The sequence below is a fragment of the Peromyscus eremicus genome, chromosome 7 (genome assembly GCF_949786415.1).
Source record: "Peromyscus eremicus chromosome 7, PerEre_H2_v1, whole genome shotgun sequence".
Taxonomy (NCBI): domain Eukaryota; kingdom Metazoa; phylum Chordata; class Mammalia; order Rodentia; family Cricetidae; genus Peromyscus; species Peromyscus eremicus.
The window spans coordinates 107,944,832-107,972,252 of record NC_081422.1 but is presented as its reverse complement, the minus strand read 5'-3'; the positions used below and the strand labels follow the sequence as shown (position 1 = coordinate 107,972,252).

Below are 27,421 nucleotides of genomic sequence, written 5' to 3'. Positions count from 1 at the left end.
AACTGTTAATCATTTAGATGGTTTCTGTAGATTTCCTACCTAGTAGATAGTATAGAGATTCAGAAACAGTCAAATCAGGGTCAGAAAAGCAACCGTTCGCTAGCCCAAACCAGGATTCTCTGCTACCCACTTTGAACCTCAAGCTAGTGAAGTGGCCTCACCCAGCCCACTCAAGTCTAGTTGAGATTTCAGTCAGACCACGGAGTTTAATACCTGCCCGAGAGTAACAACACCACCATCGCCACTTGAGTACAAATTTTATTCAACGGAAAGACGACATGATTGTTTCAAATCAAACGAAGAGACATCATTCAAGTTTTGTTCCAACTCTGCACAACACTCCAGCTGTGTGTGTGTTCCTGTGATGACTACTCCCTTCAGCCTTCCTGGTGGCCACTCTTGTGGTCAGGCAATGTAAGGCTGCAGAGACACCGAAAGGACACACACACCCCATAAATTTATCTTCCACTGTAGCAAGAAAAGGATGATCCATGCAGCCAGTGCAGGGCTGTGGTCCTAGAGGTTCAGTCATCACAGGAGGTTCAGCCATGAGTCTTGATCAGACCAACCTGGAAACGTGTTGGCCAGGGACCTGCCGATGACTGGCCTGTCAACAAACTCCACTGTACACAGCTCTGTGGTCCCATCACTGCAGGGAGCCAGCTCCAGCTCCAGCACCGTGATGTTGTTTGGGGCTGAAGTCGTCAGGATATGCCTCGGCACAAACAAGGTCACCTGTGGGCCCCGTTTGGGCCAGTATCGGCCAAGGTTAAAGCCGTTGATCCACACTTGACCCTGGAGAGAGAGAGAGAGAGAAACCATCAGCCAAGGAAACACTAGTAACAGAGGGGGCAAGAGATGCCCCTCAGAGATGGCCTGAGGATCAGGTCCCCTTAGTCCAGCATCTTGCTATCTCATGTCAGGTGGAAAATGGGTGGGAAGATCGGCAGAGCCTGGCCCAAATGCCAATTTCCACTGTAAGAAAAATGCACATGGAGCCCCAGACTCCAGATGCTGCAGACCTCAGTCCTGGAGCACACCTCAGTGCATTCCTGCTCTACCCTGGCTCCCAGGTACTGCCTGTCTGTCTGTACACCAGCCCTCTCTAGTCACTGCTGCCACACGTGCTGGCAGGTGAGTCTCCCTGCTCTTTCTGCCCCACAGACGCAGGGCTTACCCATGCTATCTGATGTGCATAAAGCCCACAGTCTGAGAACTGTCCTCCAAACATCCCAAGATGAACGTAAGGGTGTGTGGGGCGGGTGCTGTAATCTCAGCACTTGAGAGACTTACGGCAGGAAGATCGGTTTGAGTTTGAAGCCAACCTGGGCAATATAGTGAACTTAAGCCACAGAAAGGAAAAAGCTGAGAATGGGCCAGGGGCCTCCTGGGCAGAGTGTCCATGTCACTGTTGTGTTCGTGATTCTCATAGCTTTCCTCCGAGGGAGGCAGAGAGAGAGCAGCGTGTCTACTTGGAGGACCAGATGAAATCCTACAAACCGTGGAGACTTTCCTGTGAGCAGGGAAGCTGCTTCACGGGCAAACATAGAGTTCAAGGGGTGGCCGAATAGATGGAACATTCGGGTTGAAAGTTGGGGATGGTGGAGGTCAGACATGCCAGAGACAAAAGGAAGTCTGGAAGAGGAAAGGAGCAGAGGGAGAAGGCAGAGGGGAGAAGAACGATAGAAGGAAGGAAAAACTTGCTGCTTGTGGTGAGCCCTCCTGCTCATTTAAAAATTTTAATTAATATTTGCATAGTCTTCCTATGTAGCAAAGGCTAGCCTGGACTCACTGTACAGTCCAGATAACCTTCCTGCCTCTACCTCCCATGTGTTGAGGTTACAAGGGTAATAAAGCTTCCCTTAGCTTTTTTCCAGTCCCCTAAACTTCTTCCCGGCTTCCCATCTCATTCCTCCCACTCGCTAGCTGTCTGACCTCAGGCAAGTCTCCACTCAAGTTCCACACCCAGGGACAATGACGGCGCAGAGTCTACGGTCTGAGAACGATGATCCCCAAAGCACCTAAGATGACAGTGTGTGCGCTGGGTGCTGTAATCTCAGCACTTGGGAGGCCCCCGCAGGACGACTGTTGTGAATTTCAGGCCAGCCTAGGGTGCAACAGCACATTTCTGGTGGTCACCCTAGCACCTGGTGCAGGGGCTGTGCTCCCGGGTGGATCTGAGCACCCCTTACAACCCTGAAACCAAAGCTCTTGGCATCCACGGCCCACAGAAGGAGGTCAGCGACTCATAACGGCCTGTCTGTTGGATTAAGTCATTTAGAAAAGGTGGCAGTTTCGAAGTTCTCAGAACTACTTTACTCTTGTTTTTACCATGGGATCTGTTGTCTTCCTCTGTCCTAAAAGGCATAAGCCCTAACAGTTTCACCCGGACTTTATCAGCTCCATCTCTACCAGAACCTTGTTTTCACAGTCAGAGACCAGCTCCTGATTTCATTTGCCATGCATTCATTTTGACTAATTTTTAGCTACATATAACTGTACATAAACAGGCTGGGAAGATGGCCCAGTGGGTGAGAGCACTTGCTGGGCAAGCATGAGGACCCAAGTTCAAATCCCCAGCTATCACATATAAGAGTCAGGTGTGGTCATCCCCCTGCCTGGAACCCAGTTCTGTTGGGGCAGAGACAAGAGGTTCACTGGGACCTGTTCTCAGTCAGCCTAGCTCCAGGCTCAGTGAGAGACCCTGTCTCAAGGGAATAAGCGGGGAGAGAGACAGAACAGGACATCTGTACTCCTCTGACCTCCACACTTGTGCAGGAGCATGCACGTGCACACATGTACCACATACACTCACACATATACAGATGCAAATAAGTGTACAAATGCATTGTCATTTTAAATAGCACATGCCATTCAATGGTATGGATATACCCATTATTTTTTGAGACTTTTTTTTTTGTAGCCCAGGCTAATCTCAAATTCATGATCCTTCTACCTGGCCTCTTGTATGCTGAGATTATGATTACAGGCATGTGCTAGCATGCCTGACTAATACATCATTCCATGCTCCCTGATTTTCCTTCAGTTCTAGGGATTAAAGCAGGGCCTGTGTATTGCTACCACCAAGCTACATTCAGAATATGCCTATGAAGCCGGGCGGTGGTGGTGCATGCCTTTAACCCAGCACTCAGAGGCAGAGCCAGGCAAATATCTGTGAGTTCGAGGCCAGCCTGGTCTACAGAGCCAGATCCAGGACAGGCACCAAAACTACACAGAGAAACCCTGTCTCAACAAAACAAAACAAAAAACCAGAATATGCCTATGTATTCCTTTGCTACTGAAAATGGGTACTTGTATGTTTCCAGCTTGTTCTGATTTTTTTTTTTTTTTTGACACATGATCAGTTTCATGCAGCCCAGAATGGCCTCAAACTCACAAAGTAGTTGAGGATGACCTTGATCCTCTGGCTCCTACCTCCAGAGTGCTAGGATTACATACATGGACCACCTGGCTTAGGAAGGAGACTGAATCCAGGGTTTTATGCAGATTAGATAAGCACTCGGCCAACTGTACATGTCTGTTCTGTACCTCGAGTTAGAGTCACACATACTCATCTTTCTTATGGGAAGACAGAGCTGCAAGGCCACAGGCTGAGCATGTGTCCAGCCTTCATGGTGTTATAGAGCAGTAGCCAGTTCAGGAGTGCAAAGGAGAATGGTTTTCAGCTTTTAAAATAAACTAATGTCTACTTTAAAATGTTTTATTACATGATGTGGGGTGTGTGTGTGTGTGTGTGTGTGTGTGTGTGTGTGTGTGTGATGTGTTTGTGTCATGACACATGTTGGGTCAGAAGACAACTTGTAGGAGTTGGTTCTTTCCTTCTACATGTGGATCCTAGGGATGGAACTGAGGTCCTCCGGCTTGGTGGCAACCAGATTACCCACTGAGCCATGTCATGGGCCCAATTTTCACTTTGAATCAAATTTAAATATAAACAGGCTCACTGAAGACAGTGGTTTCATCAGAACCCGTTCCCCCATCTCTCTCCAGCCTCATGGCCAGTCCCTACAGTGGGCCTGTGATGTTTCATCTGCATCATCAACTTGGCTGGATGTAGAATCACCGTGGACATGCATCTCTGGATGTGCCTATAAGGGAGTTTCTAGACATGTTTAACTGAGGAGGGAGAGCCACCCTCAAGTGGGCAGCACCATCCCACGGGCTGGGGTCCCGACTGGATAAAAGAAAAAGTGCTGAGCACAGCAGTCACCTCTCTCTGCTTCCTGTGGACACAGTGTGACCGGCTGCCTTGTGCTGCCTCCTCCTTCTCCACCTGATGGACTGTACTCACACTGTGAGCCAAAGAAATCCTTCCTGCTATCTATTTACTGAGACAAGGTCTCACTCTGCAGCTCTGGCTGCCCTGGGACTCACTATATAGGCCCAGTTGGCCTCTAACCAGAGATCACTTGCCACAGCCCCCTGAGTGCTGGGGTTAAAGGTGAGCACACCCTTCTTTTCGTGGATTTGTTTTATCAGGAATGTATTCAAAGCTATGAGAAAATAACTGATACAGAGCCCTGGTCAGCGCTGTCTGAGACGACTGTACCCTCCTTTCAGGCCTTGACGTCCTCTGTGAACTGCAGAGCCCGGTCTCTTCCGCTGTGCGGACACTGGCATACACGCAGGCAACCCCGGGGCTCACACCCCTGCTTTCACCCTCCCACTGTGCTCCGCCTCTCCACCTCCCCAGCGTCCTCGCTCAGTGGGCACCACACCTGTCCCCATCACACTGACACCCACACTTGCTCATCTTCCTCAGCGTCCTCAGACCCGAGCACTGTCTCCCCATGTGCAGCTCACAGTTCCTGACCTCCTCAGAGGGTAGCGTCACGACCTCTTCATCTCGGCCACTCACCAGCCCGTTAACCTCCCTCCTCCTGTAGTTATTACCAATGTTGGGTATGTCGTTTGTTGACTGGTCTGTCAACCATTTGGGGGATCTAGCACAGACTCACTATAAAAAAGATGAAAAACATACATACTCACATGAACACACACACACACACACACACACACACACACACTATTGTATAAATTACATATATGTTCAGCATCTACTCAGCCATCTCATTAGGTCATATTTGTTGACAATTCTTCCTGAGACAAGACACGGTGAAGTGGGGCTGCAAGGGACCTCGGTTGTTCCCAGCACCCACATGGTAGCTCACAGCCACCAGTAACTTCAGTTCCAGGGGATCCTATTCTCGCCTCTTCTGACCTCCATGGGAACCAGGCACACGTGTGGTGCACATACATGAAGGCAAAACACTCATACAGATAGAATAAAAAATTAAAAATCTAAAAATAAAACAAATGAAAAGATATGTGAAGAGGTGACTCCGAGCCCCACTGAACAGGTTATTTCATGGTCCTCTACTCTCAATTCAGAGTTGGTTTTTTAAAGATTTATTTACTTGTTGGGGGGGGGGCAATATACATGCCAGAGTCATGTGTATGGACATCAGAGGAAACCTGTGGAAGTCGGTTCTCTTCCTTCAATACAGTCCAGTAGAAGGACTCTTGCTAGCCTAGGCTAAGTGTGAAACCCTGTCACCAAAGACCAAGAAGAAAGAAATACGCTAAAGTTATTCTTGATAAACCCAAAGGTTTATGTTAATGAGGTGACTTCAGGGGGTTGGGGACAAGCACTAATAACAGAAGAGTCAGTGGCTGGGGGGTGCCCCATGGCAGCCCCAGCTTCTGGGGTCCATGAAAAAGGCTATCTCTGACCATCTTGACCCCGGCACACACTTCTGCCCTCTGCCATTAACTCTAAGGTAACAGCAATGCTGAAGTTCTTGGAAGTGCCTGACCTACTTCTCAGTTGATCACATAGATCTGTACGCACACACACACACACACACACACACACACACACACACACACGACTAAAAATTATAGCAAACACACCTACCTGGAGTTAGCATGCTTTCTGGGAGAACCTGATTATCCAGTTTCCAGGTTCACAGGATTTGTGAGTAGAACCCACGAGTTAGATTTAAAGAACGACCTTGTAGGCTTAGCACAACTGCAAACCAGGAGGCAAAGGGAACAAGGTTCAAAAGCACATCCTGTTTTGGAATGATTGATGGAGGGACAGACGGAGGGTCTGGATGCATACTGACACACAAACGGCCTCAGCTCTGGGCAACTTCCTCCACCTGGAGCTGGTCTACCGCTGCTTCCTTTGACCCCCGCCAGGCACCCTACAAATGGCTTGTAGGGTGAGACACCAATGGCCTTCGTAGCTGTCACAGCTTATATCCAGCTGAGACTCAGATGTGCCCAGATGAGACCAGTAGCAGAACCACAGTCTGCCAGTAGTCAACACTGTGGCTTTCCACCTTGCTCTTTGAGACAGGGCTGCTCACTGGTACCCAGGGCTTGCCAGTTAGGACAGGCTAGCAAACCGGCCAGGGACCTGCCTCTCTTCACTCCCCCAGCTAAGATTACAAGCGAGCACCACCACCAATGCAGCTTCTTACACATGAGCTGGGGCTTGAACCTATGTCCTCCTGCTTGTCTAGCAAGCACTTTTTCCAAAGAGCTAGCTCTCTAACCTTATTAATTCATTTAAAAATACTTGGCTAGGTGTGGTGGCACATGCCTTTAATCCCAGCACAGACTCGGAAGATCTTATTGAGTTCCTAGTCAGTCAAGGCTACATAATAAGACCCAGCCTCACAAAAGTAAAATTCAATCAATAAAAACAAAAAAGATTTATTTATGTGTGTGTGTTTATATATGCCATGTACATGCAGGAATCCAGGGAGGCCAGAAAAGGGTGTCAAATTCCCTGGCACTGGAGTTACAGACAGCTGTGAGCCATCAGGTGGGTGCCAGGAATCGAACCTAGGTCCTCTGCAAGAGCAGTAAGTGCTCTTAACTTCTGACTCATTTTTCTGGCCCCACATTCTTTTACGATATTTGTTCCTTTTTTAAAATTTTGAGTCAGGATCTCATGTATTCTGGGCTGGCCTTGAACCTGATATGTACCTGGAGGATGACCTTGAACTTCTAATACATCTTCCTCCACTTTGCTGTGGAACCATCTTTGTACACTGTGAATATGTGTGACTCTCACTGGTTAATAAAGAGCTCACTGGCCTATAGCTGGACACTGGGAAGAATGGCAGAGTCTGAGGAGTTGCCAGGCAGCTGCAGAGGAAGCAGGACGTGCACAAAATGTGGTAACATGCAATGAGCCATGTGGCAGCAAGTAAAGGAATAGAAATGGGTTAATTTAAAGTGTACGAGCTAGTTAGTAACAAGACTAAGCTAATGGCTGAGCATTTATAATTAATAATAAATCTCTGTGTGGTTATTTGGGAACTGTCTGGTGGGACAGAAAAGTCTGCCTACACTACTTTTTTTGTTTTGTTTTTGTTTTTTTGAGACAGGGTTTCTCTGTATAGCTCTGGCTGTCCTGGAGCTTGATTTATAGACAAGGCTGGCCTTGACCTCACAGAGATCCACCTGCCTCTGTCTCCCAAGTGCTGGGATTAAAAGTGTGCACCACCACCACCACCACCAGGCTTCCTCTTAAGTGCTGGGATTATAAGTATATGCCAGTATGCTCGGTTTATGTGGTGCACCCCAGCCACTCCCCCTTAAACATCTTAAGTATAAGATTACTTTCTTTTAAAAAGAAATATTTGAGGCTGGTGTGACAGCTCAGTGAGTCAGCACTTGCCACAAATTGGTGACTGGAGTTTGGTCCCTGAGACCCACATGGTGGGGGGAGAGAAATGCCTCCTGCAAGTTGTCCTCTGACCTCCTTGTGTATGCTGGGACACTCTTGTGCCCGCCCCCTCCTCAAAACAAATGAATTAAAATGTAGGGCTGGGCTAGGCAGAGGTGGCGCACACCTTTGATCCCAGTGCTCAGGAGGCAGAGACTGGTAGATCTCTGTGAATTTGAGGCCAGCCTGGTCAGCAAAGCAAGAAGGCAAGTTCCAGAATAGCCAGGGCTACAAAGTGAAACCCTTTCTCCAAAAACAAAAAAACAAAAAAAAAAAGGCTTGGTAGAGTACCTTCCTAACATGCAGGGAGTCCTGCGTTCAATGACCGGCAAACTGCCCCACCCCCTGCCCAAATGAAAAGTGTTTCATTTACACTCTTAGCTCTTCAAAGCATAGCTTTAGTGGCCAGAGCGGGCCTTTCTTGCCCTGTCCATCATGTTTTCTCACACACCTGGTATAAAAGCATAGAAATGGGAGAAGACTGAATAATGTTTTTATTTTTCTTTTCTTTTTTTTATGGTGCAGGGAATTGAACCCAAGACCTTATGCATACTAGGCAAGTGCTCTACCACTGAGCTATTTTTACCCAAGACATTTTTTTTTCTTTTTTTTTTTTTTTTCCGGTTTTTCGAGGCAGGGTTTCTCTGTGTAGTTTTGCGCCTTTCCTGGAACTCACTTGGTAGCCCAGGCTGGCCTCGAACTCACAGAGATCCGCCTGGCTCTGCCTCCCGAGTGCTGGGATTAAAGGTGTGCACCACCACCGCCCGGCCATTTTTTTTTTCTTTTGAGACAGATTCTCACTATGTAGCCTTGACTGGTCTGGAGTTCATTATGCAGCTTCTGAGAGCTGACATCAAAAGAGTGCATTACCATATCTGGTTCATGACATAGCTATGTTATTGTTGTTGTTTGAGACACAGTCTCTCTAAATAGCCCTGGGTATCCTAGAACTCACTATGTAGACCAGGCTGGCTTTGAACTCCAGAGATCTGCCTGCCTCTGCCTCCCATTTGCAGGGATTATAACTGTGCATGGCTTGCCATAATATTTTAATGTTCATCCAAGGAGATGAGCAGGATAAATGCCATTGCCTCAGCACAACAAGACACGTCATGCATGACTCACACACTCTGACCCATCACCGAAGCCCTGGAGAACATGACTCTTAAAGGGAGTCTAACAGTCAGCTGGGACACGGTGCAGACAGGGTGCTGACCTGTGTGGATGGAGCAGGCACGCCTGACCCCTTACCACTGGAATTCGCTGAGCACGCTCGCTTAACCAGAAAGCCACATCAGACCCAAGAAAAACCCACAAACAGTATGGGTGACTCCTGCATCCACACATACACATCACCCAGATGTTGACAATAATAATAAACAGTAAAATAACATCAAACAAGCAAAACAAAACAAAATCAAGGTGGAACCAGAGGTCAAACCAAGGTCCCATGTAGCCCAGGCTGGCCTTGAACTTGCTATGTGGCTGAAATGACCCTGAATTTAGTATCCTCCTCTCCACCATCTCAGTCCTGGGACTGCACCACTTTGCTTAGTTTTACCTGGTGCTGAGGACTGAGCCCACATACACAAAACAAGCCTCTATCAACCAAGCTATACCCCCACCCTCTGTTGTCTCTTTAATTGTCAGCCCTGAATAGCCAAGGCTGGTGGGCTGGGCTGCCAAAGCTGGGTATTTTGTGCTAAAACTCAAGTAATAAGAGAACATTCTGCAGCATGACAGCTGGGAGAGTGTTGTCAAAGTGCTACGCACAAAACCTGCAGGGCTCAGCAGCCTCCCGCCTCAGCAGCCTCCCGCCTCAGCAGCCTCCGCCTCAGCAGCCTCCGCCTCAGCGGCCTCCGCCTCAGCGGCCTCCCGCCTCAGCGGCCTCCCGCCTCAGCAGCCTCCGCCTCAGCAGCCTCCGGCTCAGCAGCCTCCGGCTCAGCAGCCTCCGCCTCAGCAGCCTCCCGCCTCAGCAGCCTCCCGCCTCAGCAGCCTCCGGCTCAGCAGCCTCCCGCCTCAGCAGCCTCCCGCCTCAGCAGCCTCCCGCCTCAGCAGCCTCCGGCTCAGCAGCCTCCGGCTCAGCAGCCTCCGGCTCAGCAGCCTCCGCCTCAGCAGCCTCCGGCTCAGCAGCCTCCGGCTCAGCAGCCTCCGGCTCAGCAGCCTCCCGCCTCAGCAGCCTCCGGCTCAGCAGCCTCCGGCTCAGCAGCCTCCGGCTCAGCAGCCTCCCGCCTCAGCAGCCTCCGGCTCAGCAGCCTCCGGCTCAGCAGCCTCCGGCTCAGCAGCCTCCCGCCTCAGCAGCCTCCCGCCTCAGCAGCCTCCGGCTCAGCAGCCTCCGGCTCAGCAGCCTCCCGCCTCAGCAGCCTCCGGCTCAGCAGCCTCCGCCTCAGCAGCCTCCGCCTCAGCAGCCTCCGGCTCAGCAGCCTCCGCCTCAGCAGCCTCCCGCCTCAGCAGCCTCCCGCCTCAGCAGCCTCCGGCTCAGCAGCCTCCGGCTCAGCAGCCTCCCGCCTCAGCAGCCTCCCGCCTCAGCAGCCTCCGGCTCAGCAGCCTCCGGCTCAGCAGCCTCCGGCTCAGCAGCCTCCGGCTCAGCAGCCTCCCGCCTCAGCAGCCTCCGGCTCAGCAGCCTCCGGCTCAGCGGCCTGCACACCTCACCAAAGCGCCCTTCACCCTTCCATTCCTCGCTGTAGGTTCTACTTGGAGGGAGAGAAGCCAAAGGTGGCTTGGGAGGCAGAGTCCCTGCCAGCTGCGGGGGGAGAGCCAGGGCTGCACGTCCTGTTCTCGGGTCCTAGAGCCCCAGATGTTGTGTCTTTGCTGCAAAAAGGGAGCGGACGGCAGAGAGGAGACGGCTGATGAGCCGCAGGCAGAGAAAGTGTGACAACAGGGGTTTGGTGCCCAGGGAGGAGGAAGAAGTGAGCCTGCCTTCTAGAGAGCACTGGGCAGGGAGTCACAGGAGTCCAGGGAACAGGAGTCCCACCTGGTGGCAGTCAGAACGGAGGGGTCCCCAGGGACAGGCTAGAGAAGGGCCAAGCTTACTGGGCAGGCAGAGCTTAGACTGAGGAGACCGTGGTGAGGACCAACACACAGCAGAAGCCTGGCTACACTTGGCACAGACGAATCAGCCGAGAGGACAATGGCGGCTCACTCCCAGGGGGCGGGGATGGGAGGGGGAGGGGAGGGCAACTCAAATGGGCCAATGGCTCTTGTTTTGTTTTGAGAGTTTCTCCTGCAGCCCAGACTGGCCTCGAACTTGATACTGTAAGAAATACATTGCTACGGTCCATTTTTAGTGAGGTGCACTTGGAGTTCATCAGTGACAAACAGCAGGAAGCACCGGCCCCTCCCCCGTAGCTGGCAGTTAGCACTGGCTATCTCAGAACCCTGAGCCCAATTCCAAGAAGGGGGCGTCCTGAGCCCCAAAGTATTCATTAGATAAGGCTTGGTGTGCTAAACCAACAGGCGGGGAAGACGTCCTGGCCCAAGGGAAGAGAGGGCAGGAATTTCTCATGGTCCTGGACTTCATAAACCAGTCATGAGCCAGTCCGCCCCCAGCCATCTGCCTTTTCTCTGTGCCTGAGTCTCTTCCTGCACAATTGTTTTTAAATTGTTATTAATTGTTATTCTTTTTATTGTTAGTTAATTGTTATTAATCACTGCTTTGTTTTCTCTAGTCTCCCAGTTTGTTGTTATCTCATTTCCAACACTATGTTGCACCACAGGATAACTCTGAATTTCTGATTCTCCTGCCTCCAACCTCTCAAGGACTGCTTGTACCAGTATGTGTCACCACACTTGGCTTTTTATTATACGTTTTAATCTGCATTTTTCCAATCATTAATTAATCTGTCACTAAGAATCTTTCCCCACCCCCGCCCCTCAGCACTAAGAATTTTTTTCTTTTCTTTTTTGTCTTCTAAGACAGGGTTTCTCTGTGTAGTCCTGGCTTTCCTGGAATTCTCTCTGTAGACCAGGCTGGCCTCAAACTCAGAGATCCAACTGCCTCTGCCTCCCTGAGTGCTGGAATGAAAGGCGTGCGCCACTTCCTGGCATCACTAAGATATTTTAATGTATTTATCACCAGTTTGATTACTTTCTTTGTGCAATAGCCAATTTCTTTATATAATTTTCACAAGACTTATGGTATCGTATGTGTCTGTGCAAGCTGCACCCATGGAGGACAGAAGAGGGCATCGGATCCCCTGGAACTGGAGTTACAGACAGTGAAGAGGCACCATGTGGGTGCTGGGAACAAACTTTGGTCCTCTGTAAGGGCAGTGCACACTCTTAGATGCTGGGCCATCTCTCCAGCCTCCTCATTTTTTTTTTTTTTTTTTTTTTTTGGGTGGCTTTTTTTTCACAGGGTTTCTCTGCACAGCCCTGACTGTCCGGGAACTCACTTTGTAGACCAGGCTGACCTTGAACTCAGAGATCTACCTGCTTCTGCCCTCCCAAGTGCTGGGACTAAAGTTGTGCGCCATTACTGCCTAGCTGAAAAGCAAATATTTTAAAGCCAGGTAAGATGGTGTGCACCTGAGGTAGAGACAGGACCATCAGAAGTTCAAAGACATTCTTGGCTACATAGCAAATCTAAGGCTAACCTAGGCTATTTGAGAACCTATGTAGACAAAAAAACTGTTCCCTTCATAAGCAGCATCTAAAGAGGCCCTGGGGATGGTGTGATGACTCCATGGCTGAGGGTGTTGCTAACAAGTCTAATGACCCGAGTTCAGTCCCCAGGACCCACATGGTGGAAGGAGAAAGCTGACTCCCATGGGCTGTGATCTGCCCTCCACATGTGTGCCTTGGCAGGTGCATATGAACAACACATGCAAATGCACACCATAAATAAATGAAATTAAAACAAACAAACAAATAAATAAATAGGCCTTAGTTCTTCCTGGAGGAAGCAAGTGAGCTACTGTTCACTGAAACAAGTTGTCAGTCAAACAAAAACAAAAACAAAACAAACCCCAAAAACAGGGCAGAGAAGGACACCTCTACGCTGGACACTGGTCCCTTTCGATCTGACATAGTCCTGATCCTTGAGTGTGACCTAGCAGAAAAGCCTCCCAATGGCACACAGCATCCTACTAACAGTCTTCCGATTCCTCCTCAGACACTAAGAACCAAGTGCTTGAGGCTTGATTCAAACTCTTTCCAAGAAGACACATACCTTGGTCCATCCAGGAAACTGAATGAAGGTGTCCTGTGGTAGGTCTGGGATGCCCGAGGGAATGGAGAAGCTGCCCACATAAAACGTGGGGAGTGTGAAGTTTGAAGAGCTGAAAGTCACATGTCCATCATGGCGGCCATCATCATGGGCCTCCCAGCCCCCAAGATGGCTGCGTACTGCAGCCTCAGTGTCCAGTGGATAGATTGTCCAGTTGGTGAGGATACTGGAGTTGAGGGTCATGTTAGAAACCAAACCCTGTAAAGGGGAAAACACAGAACCATGGACGGGAAGGAAGAGACTCGTGGCTGTCACTGAATCCCTGGGAGAAGGAGTAGGAAATGAGGCTCAGCTGTGTGTACAGCCAGGTGACCCTGGTCAGGCTGGAGGCTCAGTCACAACCTACTGTCCTGGCAGGAATGAAGACAGCCTTTAAAAAAAATTTTTCGAGACAGAGTTTCTCTGTGTAGTCCTGGCTGACCTGGAACCCGCTCTGTAGATTAGGCTGGTCTCGAACTCAGAGATCCGCCTGCCTCTGAAGGGGAATGCTGGGATTAAAGGTGTGTGCCACTACCGCCCAGCTCTAAAAAGATTTATTTCTACTGGTGGCCTGTGTTTGGGCTGTGTGTGTGTGTGCATGTGTGTGGGTACCCAAGGAGGCCAAAAGAGAGCACCTTCTGGCATTGCATCCCCTGGAGCTGGAGTGACAGGCAGCTGTGAGCGGCCCCTGAGCCACCTGCAGCCCAGAATGCAGACATCCTCAAGAGACACTGTGCTCCTCCCCTTGGCCGTCACACAATTCAGACAACGGAACCCTAGGAATTGGAATTTCCCAATCTGTTAGGAGAAAGAAAGCCGAAGCCTGGCATCAGCAGGAGTCTATCTCCCAGGAACAGAGGTCACCAGGGGCTGACTGGTATCCGAGCGCCCCGCTGGAGCTGGGTCAGTGATGGGCAGGGCCATCTTTAGCAGAACGGTTTAGAGCATCCCTTGCCTTCTAGTCTTCTATTAACCCTAACTCCCATATTAGGGTTCCGAGGATGGACTGGGGTTGGGGTGGTGTGGGAGTGGGGATGTCACCTCTGTATTCCTCTGTCCAACCCATTCTCCACTTTTTACAAGAGGAGTTTTTTTTTTCACTCTAGCAGAATCTTTGAAGGGTTCCATATGATATTCAGTCTTGGCTGTCAGTTTAGAGATTCAGTCAGTGAACAGGTGACTGTGGGGCTGTGTGCTGGGACCAGAGACCACACAGCAGGGTCCTAATCACTCTGAGTCAGGCCAAAGGTCGGGGATTACAGCCTGAACGTGAGGATGGTAAGAGACATTGATGCGGAGGCAAGTGTGAGCAGTGTGTCACGATGGCTCCTCCCCTGCCCACAAGAGGGTCCTGAAGGGAGCGGGGTGGGGGGTGGGGGGGGTGGGGGGTGGGGGGGGGTGGGGGGGTGGGGGGTGGGGGGGGTGGGGGGTGTGTGTGGCTCAGTGGGTGAAGGGCTGCTCGCTGTGCGAGAGTGAGCCCTGGAGCTCGGTCCCAGCACCACACAAATGCTGGCTGGGAATGACAGCCGGCCTGTCATCCCAGCACACAGGAGGAGACAGAGAAACCCCAGGGTAAGCTGGCCAGCTAGATGAGGCGAATATGTGAGCTCTGGGCTCATTGAGAGGCCCTGCCTCAGTACAGGGTGGAGGTCGATTGAGGACGAAGTCCAGTGTCAATCCTGGCTCCTTATACTAACGGCACACATGTGCATGTGTGCTCGCACACACATCTATGCCCATACATACATAAATACACATATACTTGCATGTGAGCACACACGCATACACGTCAATAAGATAAAATAAAATAAAACAGGGTCAGGAAGGAGCCTATATCCCTGTCCTGTCTGAAGCTTGGCAGTGCCTGGAGCCTTCTCTCCAGGAAAGAGTAGCCTGTACCCCATTTTTGTGCTCCTGAAAGCACCTTGGGGACACTACAGAACTGTAACAAATGATTCTTGACCTGAGTGTGGTGGTCGAACCTGTAATCTCAGAATCTGGACTGCTGTGAGTTCCAGACCATCCTTGGCTATCCACCCCACCCCCCACCCCTCACCCCTGCCAAAAAAAAAGTTTCCTGGGCTGGGGGATTGATTGGTAGAGGACTCGCTTGTCCTGAGTTTACTTCCCAACCCCACATTAGAAGGTAGAGGCAGGAGGCTCAGGAGGTCGAGGTCATCCTCGCCTACACAATGAGTTCCAGCCCAGCCTGGGCTTAAAGACTTTTCCCGAAACGAGCTAGTTAAACAAAACAAAAACCCAAGTTAAACAACAAGTTTCTTAATGATCTAGGAAGATTGGTTAGAACACCACACTGTGCCTGGACAGAGAAGAACCAGCAGGCCAATGGCAGAGCAGCAGCGAAGGGACTTTGTAGAGCACGGGTTTGCCTGCACACCAGTCCGAGCCTGCACACCTGAGCCCACCAAACACCATGCTGGCTCGGTTGAGTCCGGAGCACCTCTGATGAGCTGGGTGGGTTTTCAAAGCAGAGGAAGAGCATGGTGGAGCAGCTTCCGTTTTCTCTCCACAAGATTACTGAGCTCAAGCACAAGGGGAGTGTTCTGCTTGCGAAGCTCAGGGTTCTCATGGTCTGCACAGGAACAGAGCCCTTCAAAGAAATCTGTCTACCTGGCTACAAGACCAATCAGAGCGCTTCACTGCTCAGGTTCAGCAAAGTGTGTGGGCTCTGAAAGGGAGCTGCCGTGACGTGCAACAGAGGTGTGCGGTGATCATTCAGAACACACACACACACACACACACACTTCTCTCTCTCTCTTAAAATGTTAACGGCTGGGAAATGTAGCTCAGCTGGTAGAGTGCTTGCCTGACGTGCAGGAGGCCCTGGATTCAATCCCCAGAATTTCATTAACAGGATGGTGGCACACAGCTGTGATCCCAGCACTTGGGAGGTGGAGGCAAGAGGATCAAAAATTCAAAGTCAACAGGCATGGTGGTGCACACTTTTAATCCCAGCACTCAGGAGGCAGAGGCAGGCGGATCTCTGAGTTGGAGGCCAGCCTGGTCTACAGAGTGAGTTCCAGGACAGCCAAAAAGCTATACAGAGAAAAAGAAAAGAAAAGAAAAAGTATTTAAATTTGTTTCTATATAAATGGAAGAGGGGAACAAAGATGTATGTGTGAGTATTGTGTGCACGAACAAACAAAACTCCTTCCAACCACTCAGGCATAGGTCTATCCCTCACATGAGTGTCCTACCTTGAAATCATTGATGTGTTTGCCATAGTTCACACGCCCCATGTTCTCCACCAGAATGTCCAGAACGGCTCCAGCTTTTCCCTGTATGTCCAGGACCAGCACATAGTTTCGCTCAAGGACTCCTTGGGGGACCTGAGGGTTGAAGCCAAAGGCTGAATGGAGGGTAAGGTCAGAGAAACAGAGCAGTGTGCACAGCTAATCTGTCACTTTTCCTGTCCTAAAGTGTCATCAGATTTACAGGGAGAGTTCAGATATGTTCAGGCCGAGCCCCTGGCCAGCAAGCTAAGTTCCCACACTCACTGTCTTCCCAAAGGGGAGGTTGGCTACACACAGCTCAGGGTACACTCCCCTGCCTGGGAATGTGCTATGGTAAGTGAGATTCCTTTCTAATAGGAACAAGGTCTTACAACGTACCCCAGGCTGGCCTTGAACTTGAGACCTTCCTGACTCCACCTCACAAATGCCTTACAGGTGTGAACCACCATGCTTGGCTCAGGCATCCTTTTGCTTTGCGTGTATGTATATATACATATTTTACATTTATTTGTGTGGGGGTGTGTATGCACATGCATAGGTGTGTAGACACACGTCTACCATGCTGTATGTGGAGGTCAGAGGACAACTTGAAGTCAGTTCTCTCCTTCCACCACGTGGGTCCCAGGGATTGAACTCAGCCTCCCTGGAACTAACTTCTGGTTCTCCTGCCCCCACATCTCACATGCCAAGCTTTGTTCCTGCACTTCTATTTTTAAAGAGGTAAAACACACAAGACATTCCAGGAGTGTGTTCTTGTGAGAAGGGATTACTGAAGGACCACATGGCCCAAGTAAGGTGTAAAGAAAGAGCCTTTAAACACACAGAGAACAGACAGCATCAGGCCACAGATAAAATCAGAGTGAGGTGGAGCTGGCTCCCTCACTTGGTAGGATGCATTAACCGCAGAGATTATGTAACAGAACAAGGGAAAACAACAGGTATTTTCTCAACGACACATCCCTAACTTTTTATTTGAATCGATATTAGTTAATTAATTTTCCAGAGCTGAGGACTGAACCCAGGGCAAGCGCTCTCTCACTGAGCTAAATCCCCAACCCCACCCCTAACTTAAGAGGTTATTTTTTAGACTGGTTACACTGACCATAAGTCACTAAAACACAACTCTTAATGAAGGCCGGGACATGACAAGCACAGTGCCACGTCTCAGGGCTTGTCCCCGCTGAAATTAATCTGTTGATTATTACCACCCCCACTGTGTGTGTTCACATGAAAGTACACGTGTACACGTGTGTAGAGGACAGAGGGACAACGTTAGGTGTCATTCCTCAGAAACTTCCTTTTTGAGATAAGGTCTCCCGCTCACCTGGAACTTGCCAAGGAGACTAGGCTGGCTGGCCAGGCTCCCACGGGACCCTCCTGTCCCTACCTCCCTGGAACTGAGGTCACAGCTGCATGCCACTACTCCTGGTTTTCTTCTTCATCTTCTTTTTCCTTTATTTATGTGTCTGAGTGTTTTGCCTGCATATATGGCTGAACTCAGGTCCTTACACGCTTGCAAGGCAAGCTATGGTCCCAGCCGAGAATGGAAATATTTTACTTTAAACCACTCTGAATGTGCACAGCTGTAATCACTGGCACTTGGGAGGAAAAGGAAGGAAGATCAGGAGTTCAAGGTTGATCCTGGACACAAAGCAAGTCTGAGGCCAGCCTGGGCTGCACAAGACCCTGTTTGAAAAACCCAAACCCAAAACCCTTCCAAACTATAATACTTTCCTGAAAAAAATCCCTTGCTGAGGAAAATCTTCCCATGAGCTTTTCCCATACCTTTCAATGAGGGGTAATGCTATAGGGAGCTTTTTTTATTATTACATTTATTATTACATTTATTCATTTACTGTGTGTGCACACCCAAGTGCTGAGGCACACAGGCAGACATCAGGACAGCTTGCAGGAGTCTCTGCTCTATACCACGTCAGTCCCAGCGGACCAAACTCCCATCCTCAGGCTCAGTGGCAAGTGCCTGCACCTGCTGAGCTGTCTTGTCTCACTGGCTCTAGCTCTGGCTCTTTTATCTTTGTTCTGGTTTATGATTTTTAGACCCTGGGTTTCATCCTGTGGGGGTAGGCTGGCCTGGTTTTTTGTAATTCTCCTGCCTCAACCTCCTGACAGCTGGGATTGCAGGCACGTGCTATCAAACTAGATGTTGGAAAAGGTGTTTAAAAACGTATCTGCATTCTGCTGTGAAATCAAGTCCTCGGGGCATTCTAGTTAGAACTGTCACCAACAACCCACTAAACTCTAACGCCTCACTTAGGAGGAGACACCCTGTTTAACACACTTTGTATGGTGACAGGTACCAAGCTGACATGGATGTTGTCCCTAAAAAGCAGCCTGGGTGACATGCTGAGTTCAGTCAGGGAAGAGATGACCCTGGGCTCAAGAGACCCCGCTTTTCCTAGAGTGTGAGTGTTAGAAAACAGCCCTGAGTCTGCAGCAAGTGAGCTGTATCAGCAAGCAGGGGACACTGCCAGGGGACACCGGCTAAAACTGGAGATGTGACCAGAGCCTCAAATGCCACGTTAGTAAGTGTAGATGCCTCCCCCCCCCCATCCCCTCAAGGCTTAGATGTATAGTTCAAAGATAATGCTTACCCCGTCCACAGCGACGTAAGCCCGATCATGGACACCATTGATGGATGAAGAGAAAATGGGCACCGAGTCATTGCAGTCCCGAGGAAGTGTTGTTCGGTACAGCACATACCCAAAATACTAGAAAAGGATATAAGAAATATGCTTCATTCTCAAGTTCAGCTACTAAGAACTCGGTTGCCCTTGATCTGGATGAGAGCAACTTTCTGAAAACCGTAGGGAATGAAAAGCTTCCCCCACCCACAGCCACATTCAAGCTGACTTTTTTGATCTTGGTGGAACTATTTGAATAGCCAGGGACTCTCTTCTCTGCCACACGGGGAACCAAAAGTCAAGCCATTGCCGAGAGTGGTCTAGGGAAGTCACGCCCTATATGTCAGAGGTCACTAGTATTAACTCAAAAACCAGTCAAGAGCTGGTGGGATGGCTCAGTGGGTAAGGGTGCCTGCCACAAAGCCTGAGGACCTGAGTTCGATCCCCAGGACCCACATGGTGGAAGGTGCTGTGGCCCACATACATATACACGCCAACAGAGTAAGTAAATAAATGTTGTCTGGAGAGACGGCTCAGCAATTAAGAGCACTTGCTGCTCTTGCAGAGGCCCTGGTTCCCAACAATCTGTAACTCCAGCTCCAGGGGATCTGAAAGTCTCTTTCGGCTTCTGCAGGAACCAGGCATGTAGGTAGTGCACATACAAGCAGGCAAAGCACTCGTTCGTGTACACATTTTTTTTTTTTTTTAAGCTAGGAAAAACCCCAAACACAGGACACATATTGAATTCTGCTCAGTAAAACATTCTCCAGGATCCTGGGCTAAATCTACTTTAGGGTACAAAATAAGACTCAATCTGAAACCATTTGAAGCAAAGAGAAAAGAGAATTGTGGGCTGGGTGTTGCTACCAAACCAGGAGTAATATTTATTGATTTTTGAGACACAGACTGGTAGTCTAGGCTGTCCTCAAATTTACTAGGCAACCAAGGGCAATCTTGAACTTCAAGTGCATGTGTACCACCACGTCTGGTTACACGTGGTAATGGTGCCATGCTCGGCACATGTGTGTGTGCACATGTACAGGTATGTGTCATGAGTGCAGGCCAGAGGCTTTGAATCCCTTCGCGCTGGAGTTATGGGCAGTTGTGAGCTGATATGTGGGTGCTGGGAACTGAACCCAGGTCCTCTTAACTATTGAACCATCTCTCCAGGCCCTTAAATTCTTTTTTTAAAGTCTGGTCTCTAATGCATGATCTCATTGGAATTTTGGTTATTGTATTGTATTTTCTCATTTTTGTTTTTGTTTTGAGATAAGGTTGCACTGTTTCTCAGGCCAGGCTGGACCTCACTGTGGAGGCCAGGCTGGACCTCACTGTAGGTGTTGGTTTTATGCGGTGGTGCTGTGTTATTCATTAAGTGGCACTGTTTACGGTGCGAGGCACAACAAAACCCACTATGAGAGTTTATTAGGAGAAGGGGGCGGGGAGAAGGACAGACAGGAGAGGGTGTGCTCAGGCCTGTTTGAAAGACATGTGTGTGCCGGGCGGTGGTGGTGGTGGTGGTGGTGGCACACGCCCTCAACCCCAGCACTTGGGAGGCAGAGTCAGTCGGATCTCTGTGAGTTCGAGGTCAGCCTGGTCTACAGAGCAAGATCTGGGACAGGCACCAAAACTACACAGAGAAACCCTGTCTCGAAAAACCAAAAAAAAAAAAAAAAAAAAAAAAAAAAAAAGAAAAAAAGACATGCAGAGAGAGGAAGGAGAAGGGGGAGTCTGTGACCCGCTTATGGATTCCCTTGCACATGCGCATCTGGGCTTAGCTACAGGCCGCGCATTTGCATAGATTGCGTGATCACGCTATGCACGGATTAGTAGGACTTTAGGCCATGGGATGACTAATCATTTTGCCAGCCCACGTGTGGTCATGTACCTTGGGGGGGTGGGGGTGGCCAGTGGCCACGAATTCCAACAGCTGGACCTTACTATGGAGGCCTCCAGCTCGCCATGTTAGGATTCTGTACATGCGCAGTTTGGGTCTAACATCTTACATCATCGGGGGACTATGGCTGTGGTCACGCAATCTCCGCCTCAAAAAGCCGCAATGGACCCCCACCCTCTCTCCCTGCACCTTTCTTCCTGTGTTTCCTCTCTGTCAGGCCTGCCTCCCGCATCTCCACCCTACCCCCGCCCCGCCTCTCCCTCCATTAAAGCTCTGAAAACTGATATTGGGTTCTGCCATGGCTCCGCCGACCCACCAGTGCCGGTTCATCCTTTCCTATCTTTTTGCCTCTGCCTCTCTCATGTGCAGTTACCTATGTGGCCACCTCAGCTAGACTGATATCAATAGTTTTTGAAGAGTTCAGACTGATCCTAGACCATTCCTCCCTTCGTGGAGTCATTAAAATGCCTTTTATATGGACACAGAAGAGAAGACATGTCTTGGGGTGGGGGGGCACGTGTGGTGCAGGGGTGATGTCATCGGGATGCCATGGGCCCCTTGTCACATTTGGGCCACTTGGTTGGGATCTCAACCCTATTTCTGAAGTGTCAGGTCACTGGAGTCTTCCTTCCTGGCTTTCGGTGGAGGTCACCCTCCTGGAGTCTGGAGGTGGAGACACTACAGCACATCTAATCTTAGCTTGGCATTTGCTTCCAGTTGCTATTTTTATACTCATTTTGCTTCAACAGCTGTCTCACAGTTGGGTCCAGGAGAGCTGAGTCTTTTTAGTACGTTGTACAGGGGCCACTCTGCAGTCCCGCGGCGGCCACTCTGCAGTCCAGCGGCGGCCACTCTGCAGTCCCGCGGCGGCCACTCTGCAGTCCCGCGGCGGCCACTCTGCAGTCCCGTGGCGCGGCAGCCACTCTGCAGTCCCGCGGCGGCCACTCTGCAGTCCCGCGGTGCGGCGGCCACTCTGCAGTCCCGCGGTGCGGCGGCCACTCTGCAGTCCCGCGGCGGCCGCTCTGCAGTCCAGTGGCGCGGCAGCCACTCTGCAGTCCCGCGGCAGCCACTCTGCAATCCAGTGGCGGCCACTGTGCAGTCCAGCGGCGGCCACTCTGCAGTCCCGTGGTGCAGCGGCCACTGTGCAGTCCCCTGGCGCGGCCACTCTGCAGTCCCGTGGCGGCCACTCTGCAGTCCCGCGGCGGCCACTCTGCAGTCCCGTGGTGGCCACTCTGCAGTCCCGCGGCGGCCACTCTGCAGTCCCACGGCGGCCACTCTGCAGTCCCGTGGCGGCCACAGGTCTTAGCTGTACTTTCAGACCCCAGCCGGCAGTGTCCTGCTCTGGAACAGGGCAGGGTGCCTGAGCTTCCATGTTTCCAGTCTAGGACGGGCCCACACAATGCTTCTTTCCAGTTTAACTGCAAAAGCGAGGCCCGCTCGCTCACAGGGTGCCTGCAAGGGCGGCCTGAGCCAAGTCTGCAGAGAACACTTAGCTTTCCTCCCCTCCTGGAAGCCCAGGTTGGTGCTGTCCACAGCCTCTGAGGAATCGGTCACCACAGACAGACAGACAGATGCTTAAAGGGAAAAAGCAGTCCACTACATACTGCTACTAACTGAAGAATCAGATGAAAAGTGGACTACAATAAATAAAAAGTTGACAGACACTTCTGGAGACAAGGGAGTGCCAGGAAATGGAGCACACATAAGCAAGAGCACACATGGTTGTCTTTCCAAAGCAGGAAAAGGAACTTCTAAGAAGGAAAAATTAAATTGATTTTTTTTTTTTGAGACAGGATCACATGTAGCCCAGGCTGGCCTTGAATATTATGTAGCTGAGAAAGACCTAGAACTTTGGATCCTCCTACCTCCACCTCCCAAGGGCTGGAATGATAGGCATGCCACTATACCCGGTTTATGCGGTGCTGGGGATCGAACCCAGGGCCTTGCTCATGCCAGGCAAGCACCTTACAAAGAATCCCTGTCCTCAGCTCTAAACTGCCATTTCTCAGTATTAAAATATCGATGCCTAGGAAGTGATGAGGAGAAGACCGACAACGTGTTCCCTGTCTGTGGGGACCTACCTGTTTCACCTGGATGAACGTCAAGGGATAACGGCTTTTCACAGGTCCATTGGGACACAGGATGTCCAGAGCTTCAGTCACCGTCTTGAACTGAAGAGAAGCAAACACAGACTCAGCGTGGTGTCCCCAGTGAGCAGGGTGGGGTAGGGTTGAGAGCGCTGGGGGTTACGTTACTCTGAATTATCAAAGACACTGACCTAAGCCTCAACTGTGCAAGTCCATTTGCTTCACAATCACCTTTGATTTCATGCCACTCCTCCTCTTCCCTCATTCTTTCCCTCTCCCCCTACCCCCTTCTTTCTGAGATAGTCTCATGTGTCCCAGGCAGGGCTCAAGTTTGCTATGTGACCAAGGATGACCCTGAACCTCCAAATGCTGGGGTTATGTAAACGTGCTACACACACATCTTATTTCAGAATGCTGGGGTTCAAACTCAGGGCTTTCTGAATGCCAAGCAGGCCCTCCACTAACTGAGCTAATGCAGAGCCTTTATTTCTTACTATTTTTATCTTTTGCAGTGCTGGGGACTGAACCCAGGGTTTCCCACAAGGTGGACAGGCAAGATTTCTACCACTGAGCTGCAGCCCCAGGCCCCGCTCTTAACATTATTTATTTATTTATTTTGAGACAGGATCTTACCATGTAGCCCTAGCTGTTCTGGAACTTGTTATGTAGATCAGGCTAGCTTCGAACTCAGAGATCCACCAGCCTCTGCCTCACTAGTGCCCTAACTGCTTCCAGCTCTTTCCTGACTTCGTGTGTGTGTGTGTGTGTGTGTGTGTGTGTGTGTGTGTGTGTGTGTGTGTTTTGCCTGCATGTGTGTCTGTGCACTGTGTGTGTGCAGTGCCCGAGGAGGCCAGAAGAGGGCGTTGAATCCTGGAACTGGAGTCACAGATGGTTGTGAGCTGCCATGTAGGTGCTGGGAATGGAACCTGGTTCCTCTGGAACAGAAGTCAGATCTGGGCATGGTGGCACACACTTTTAATTACAGAACTTGGGAGGCAGGCAAATGTGACTTTGAGGCCAGCTTGATTTAGATATTGAGACCCAAGACACCCAAGACAGCATAGACAAAACCTATCTCAGACAAAGCAAAACTAAACTTAAAAAAAAAAGAGCAGTCAGTGTTCTTAACTGCTGAGCCATCTCTTTAGGCCCTGCTCCTAACTCTTGATGAAAATGTAAATGATGGTAGGCTTAAAAAGAGTTTTGGGGCTGGAGAGATGGCTCAGCAGTTAGGAGCACTGGCTGTTCTTCCAGAGGACGCGAGTTCAATTCCTAGCACCCACATGGCAGCTTACAACTGTCTGTAACTCCAGTTCCAAAGGATCTGATACCTTCACATCATTTCACATAAAATAAAGTTAAATAAATTATTTTTAAAAAAAAAGTTTAAAGTGCACCCATTCAGAAATACAGCTCAGAACTATCTATCTAAGAAAGGCTCAAAATGAATGACAGCCAAGATTCTGAGGCTGCCGCCTCTGCAAAGCATTACAACAGGTTTTCAAGGGAGGAAGAACTCTGAAGCAAAGATAGTAGCTAGAGGCAAATAACTCTAAGATTAGATCTGCCACGACCATGTCACATGCTTCGTTCACAGTCGCTTCACTGTCTTCCAAGCTTATGTGGCATGTGTTCTGAGCCTCCTAAAAGTTGTCCTCAGACCTCCACAAGTGTGTATGAGGGTGAACAAACGGCCCCCCCCGTGCATGTGCAAACACACACACACACACACACACAATCTTAAATAAATGAAAAACTTTAATACTATGTTTTGTATAAACTGAATACAGTTGCATGCTGATTTCTCCTCCTTCCCTCCCTCCCTCCCTCCCTCCCTTTTTGTATTTTGTTTTGAGTTTTTTAGACAGTGAGTGTCTCCTGTAGCCCAGGCTGGAACTCTCTACGTAGCCAAAATGATGACCCTGAACATCTGGCCCTCCTACCTCCCACTCCCAAGCATGTGCCAACACATCTGCTCCCCCTCATCTTTTTGTTTGGAAACAGAATCTTTCTCTATAGCCCAGGCTAGCCTCAAACTCAACTATATAGCACAGGCTGGTCTTGAACATAACAGCAATCCTCCTGCCTTAGCCTCCAAAGTGCTAGGATTACAGGCATGAACTATCACGCCCAGTGTGCTGATTTCCTTCATGGCACTAAGCTGTATTTTTAAGAAAATGTTTTTCAGCTTATTATTGCTGTTGTTTTAAACATTTGAGATTATTTTATATCACATAAAAGAACTTTTTACTGTTTTAAAACCAAGCAACTATTTTGTCTTAGGTAGCTACAGAGAAGAATAAGCTTCCCTGTCCAAGCGTGATTCAAGAATGATTAATCTAAGAAGAGATTCCTATCAGAGACCACATTCTTTGTAGTATGTGGCACAGGATTCCACACTAGGTGGTGGAAACTAGTACAGAAGCACCGCCAGCCAACCAGAAGCCAGAGGACTTCGAATGGAAAAACTACACTATGGTGTTTGGCGTTTGGCTTAAAGATAAAAACATATGTTGCTATTTTAGAATTTCAAGATTCTTAAGAAATAAGTGACTGTTCATGTTTTCTTCTTTTTCTTGTGAACGAATACATGTAGGAGTAAGGGATGGGTCGAGGGGAAAACCTGAAGACCCAGAGAGTCAAAACAAACCAATTTTGGTATATCCCTCCTCCCAACCATTAAGTAACTCTCTCTTGTTTTCCCAGAATAAAATGACCTCACTTCTTATTAATGATTAATTTCTATATTTTTCCTGTGATGTTCCAGTATCCAATAAGCCACTAGGATACGATTTTTGGATCTAACTTAAGGGCAGAGATATCAAAAATCCTGGGGCTCATTAAAAAGGGGGTGGATGGGGCTGGCAAGATGGTTCAGCAGGTAAGGGCTCTCGTCACCGTGTCTGATGACCTGGGTTCGAGTCAGTAGAGTCCCACAGCAGAAAGAGCTAACAGACTCCTTCATGTTCTCCACTGGCCTCCATTTGAGCATCAGGGTATGCATGTCTCCCAACCCCAAAAATAAACGTAATAAAGGAAAAAAATCAAAGAGGTAAACGATGGGAGAAAGCCTCACTGGACAGAGTAACAAAGTAGGATGTCATTTCCACAGCAGCCCACAGCACTGCCTTGGAAAGCCAAGACTTGGACCAAAACGACTCGAGTGCCCAAGGACACCTCTTACTCTTCTGTGGTGTGTCTTTGCATGATGTCAGTTTACATCCCTATCTTCTTATCTTCCACCTCTTCATTCCCTGAGAACATCAATCACCACCAGCTCTCAGAAAACAAATTCAGAGAAAAGCAGCAAACCCCCGGCCTGAGACACTTTCACTCACTGTGCCTCCCCATCTGATTCTCAGTGAAGATTTGACATAGTCCAGGCTGGCCTCTAACTCACTATGTAGCCAAGGATGATCTTGAACTCCTGATCCTCCTGTCTCTACCTCTTGCATGCTGGGGTGACAGGTGTGTGCCAGCACACCTGGTTTATGAGGTACTGGGCATGGGACCCAGGGCTCCACGCATGCCAGGCAAGCGCTCTACCCACTGAGCCACACTCCCGACCCTGTGCCATCTTACCTTTCTCAGAGCAACTTTTCCATATGCGAACTTGGGTGTAGACGGAGGGATAGGACCTTTTGGGACTTCTTTAAACTACAAAGGGGAGTGGGGAAGAGAAGAGAAAAAACTGTTAACCCTTTCAACACATATCTGTAAAATTCTTTTTTCTTTTTTTTTTCTTCTTTTTCAAGACAGGATTTCTCTGTGTAGCCCTGTCTGTTTTGAAACTCACTCTGTAGACCAGGCTGACCTTGAACTCAAGAGATTCATCTGCTGCTGCCTCCTGAGTGCTGGGATTAAAATCGTGTCCCACCATGTCTCAGCTCTGTTTAATTATAATACTAGTTTATTACTTAGCAAAATCATAACCTCCTATCCAGGTAATTAATGTTTCAGAAAACAAGCAAATACACACAAATGCTGTATCTTTTATCCTTTATTTCTCCATTATCATCATCATCTGTGCTCGAAACAGGGCTTTCAGACTGGCCATCAATACGGCCTGTCAGAGCGTTTAGCATTTAGCGTTAGCATAATGTTAGAGCATTACTCAGCAGAGAGCAGCTCTGCTTTCCCACCCAGGGAATCAAGCAGATTCCACAGAAACTGGCTTGTCATGCTCCAGTCTCCTGTTTTCACTCACCCTCCAACAGATTCTATTTAGCATTGTGTGTGGCGACGCTTGGTAGCTGTAGCTATAAACAGTCCTTGTCCAGTGTGCGGAACACCGCAGAGGCTGTGTGAACCTCATACTAAGTCATGTGTTAAAGATTCCCATATTATTACACAGCCAGAAATCGGCATGAGCGACTCTGCTCGGAGACGAGGCAGAGGCCAATGGCTGGGCTGGGGAGGTGGCTGAGTGGGTGGAATACCTGCCCACCATGGAAGCATGAGGACCTGGGTTCAGATCCTCAGGACTCACAGGAAAGCCAGGTGTGGTGGCACACATCTGTAACCCAGCACCAGGGGATACAGAGGTAGGGGGGATCCCCAGGCTTGCTAG

At 49.5% G+C, this 27,421-nt stretch overlaps 1 protein-coding gene across 1 annotated transcript in view; it reads right to left on the bottom strand.

Moving 5' to 3' along the window:
- Positions 1-240: 240 nt before the first annotated feature.
- The window catches only part of Glb1 (galactosidase beta 1), a 74,491-nt gene continuing 47,310 nt past the window's right edge, over positions 241-27,421 (bottom strand). The window contains exons 11-16 of the mRNA XM_059268811.1: positions 26,434-26,508; positions 22,846-22,935; positions 18,838-18,954; positions 16,190-16,321; positions 12,936-13,190; positions 241-795 (exon numbers count right to left, since the gene is read on the bottom strand). Of these exons, the coding sequence (XP_059124794.1) occupies positions 532-795; positions 12,936-13,190; positions 16,190-16,321; positions 18,838-18,954; positions 22,846-22,935; positions 26,434-26,508 (933 nt within the window). The 3' untranslated portion in view covers positions 241-531. The remainder of the gene's footprint in view (positions 796-12,935; positions 13,191-16,189; positions 16,322-18,837; positions 18,955-22,845; positions 22,936-26,433; positions 26,509-27,421) is intronic.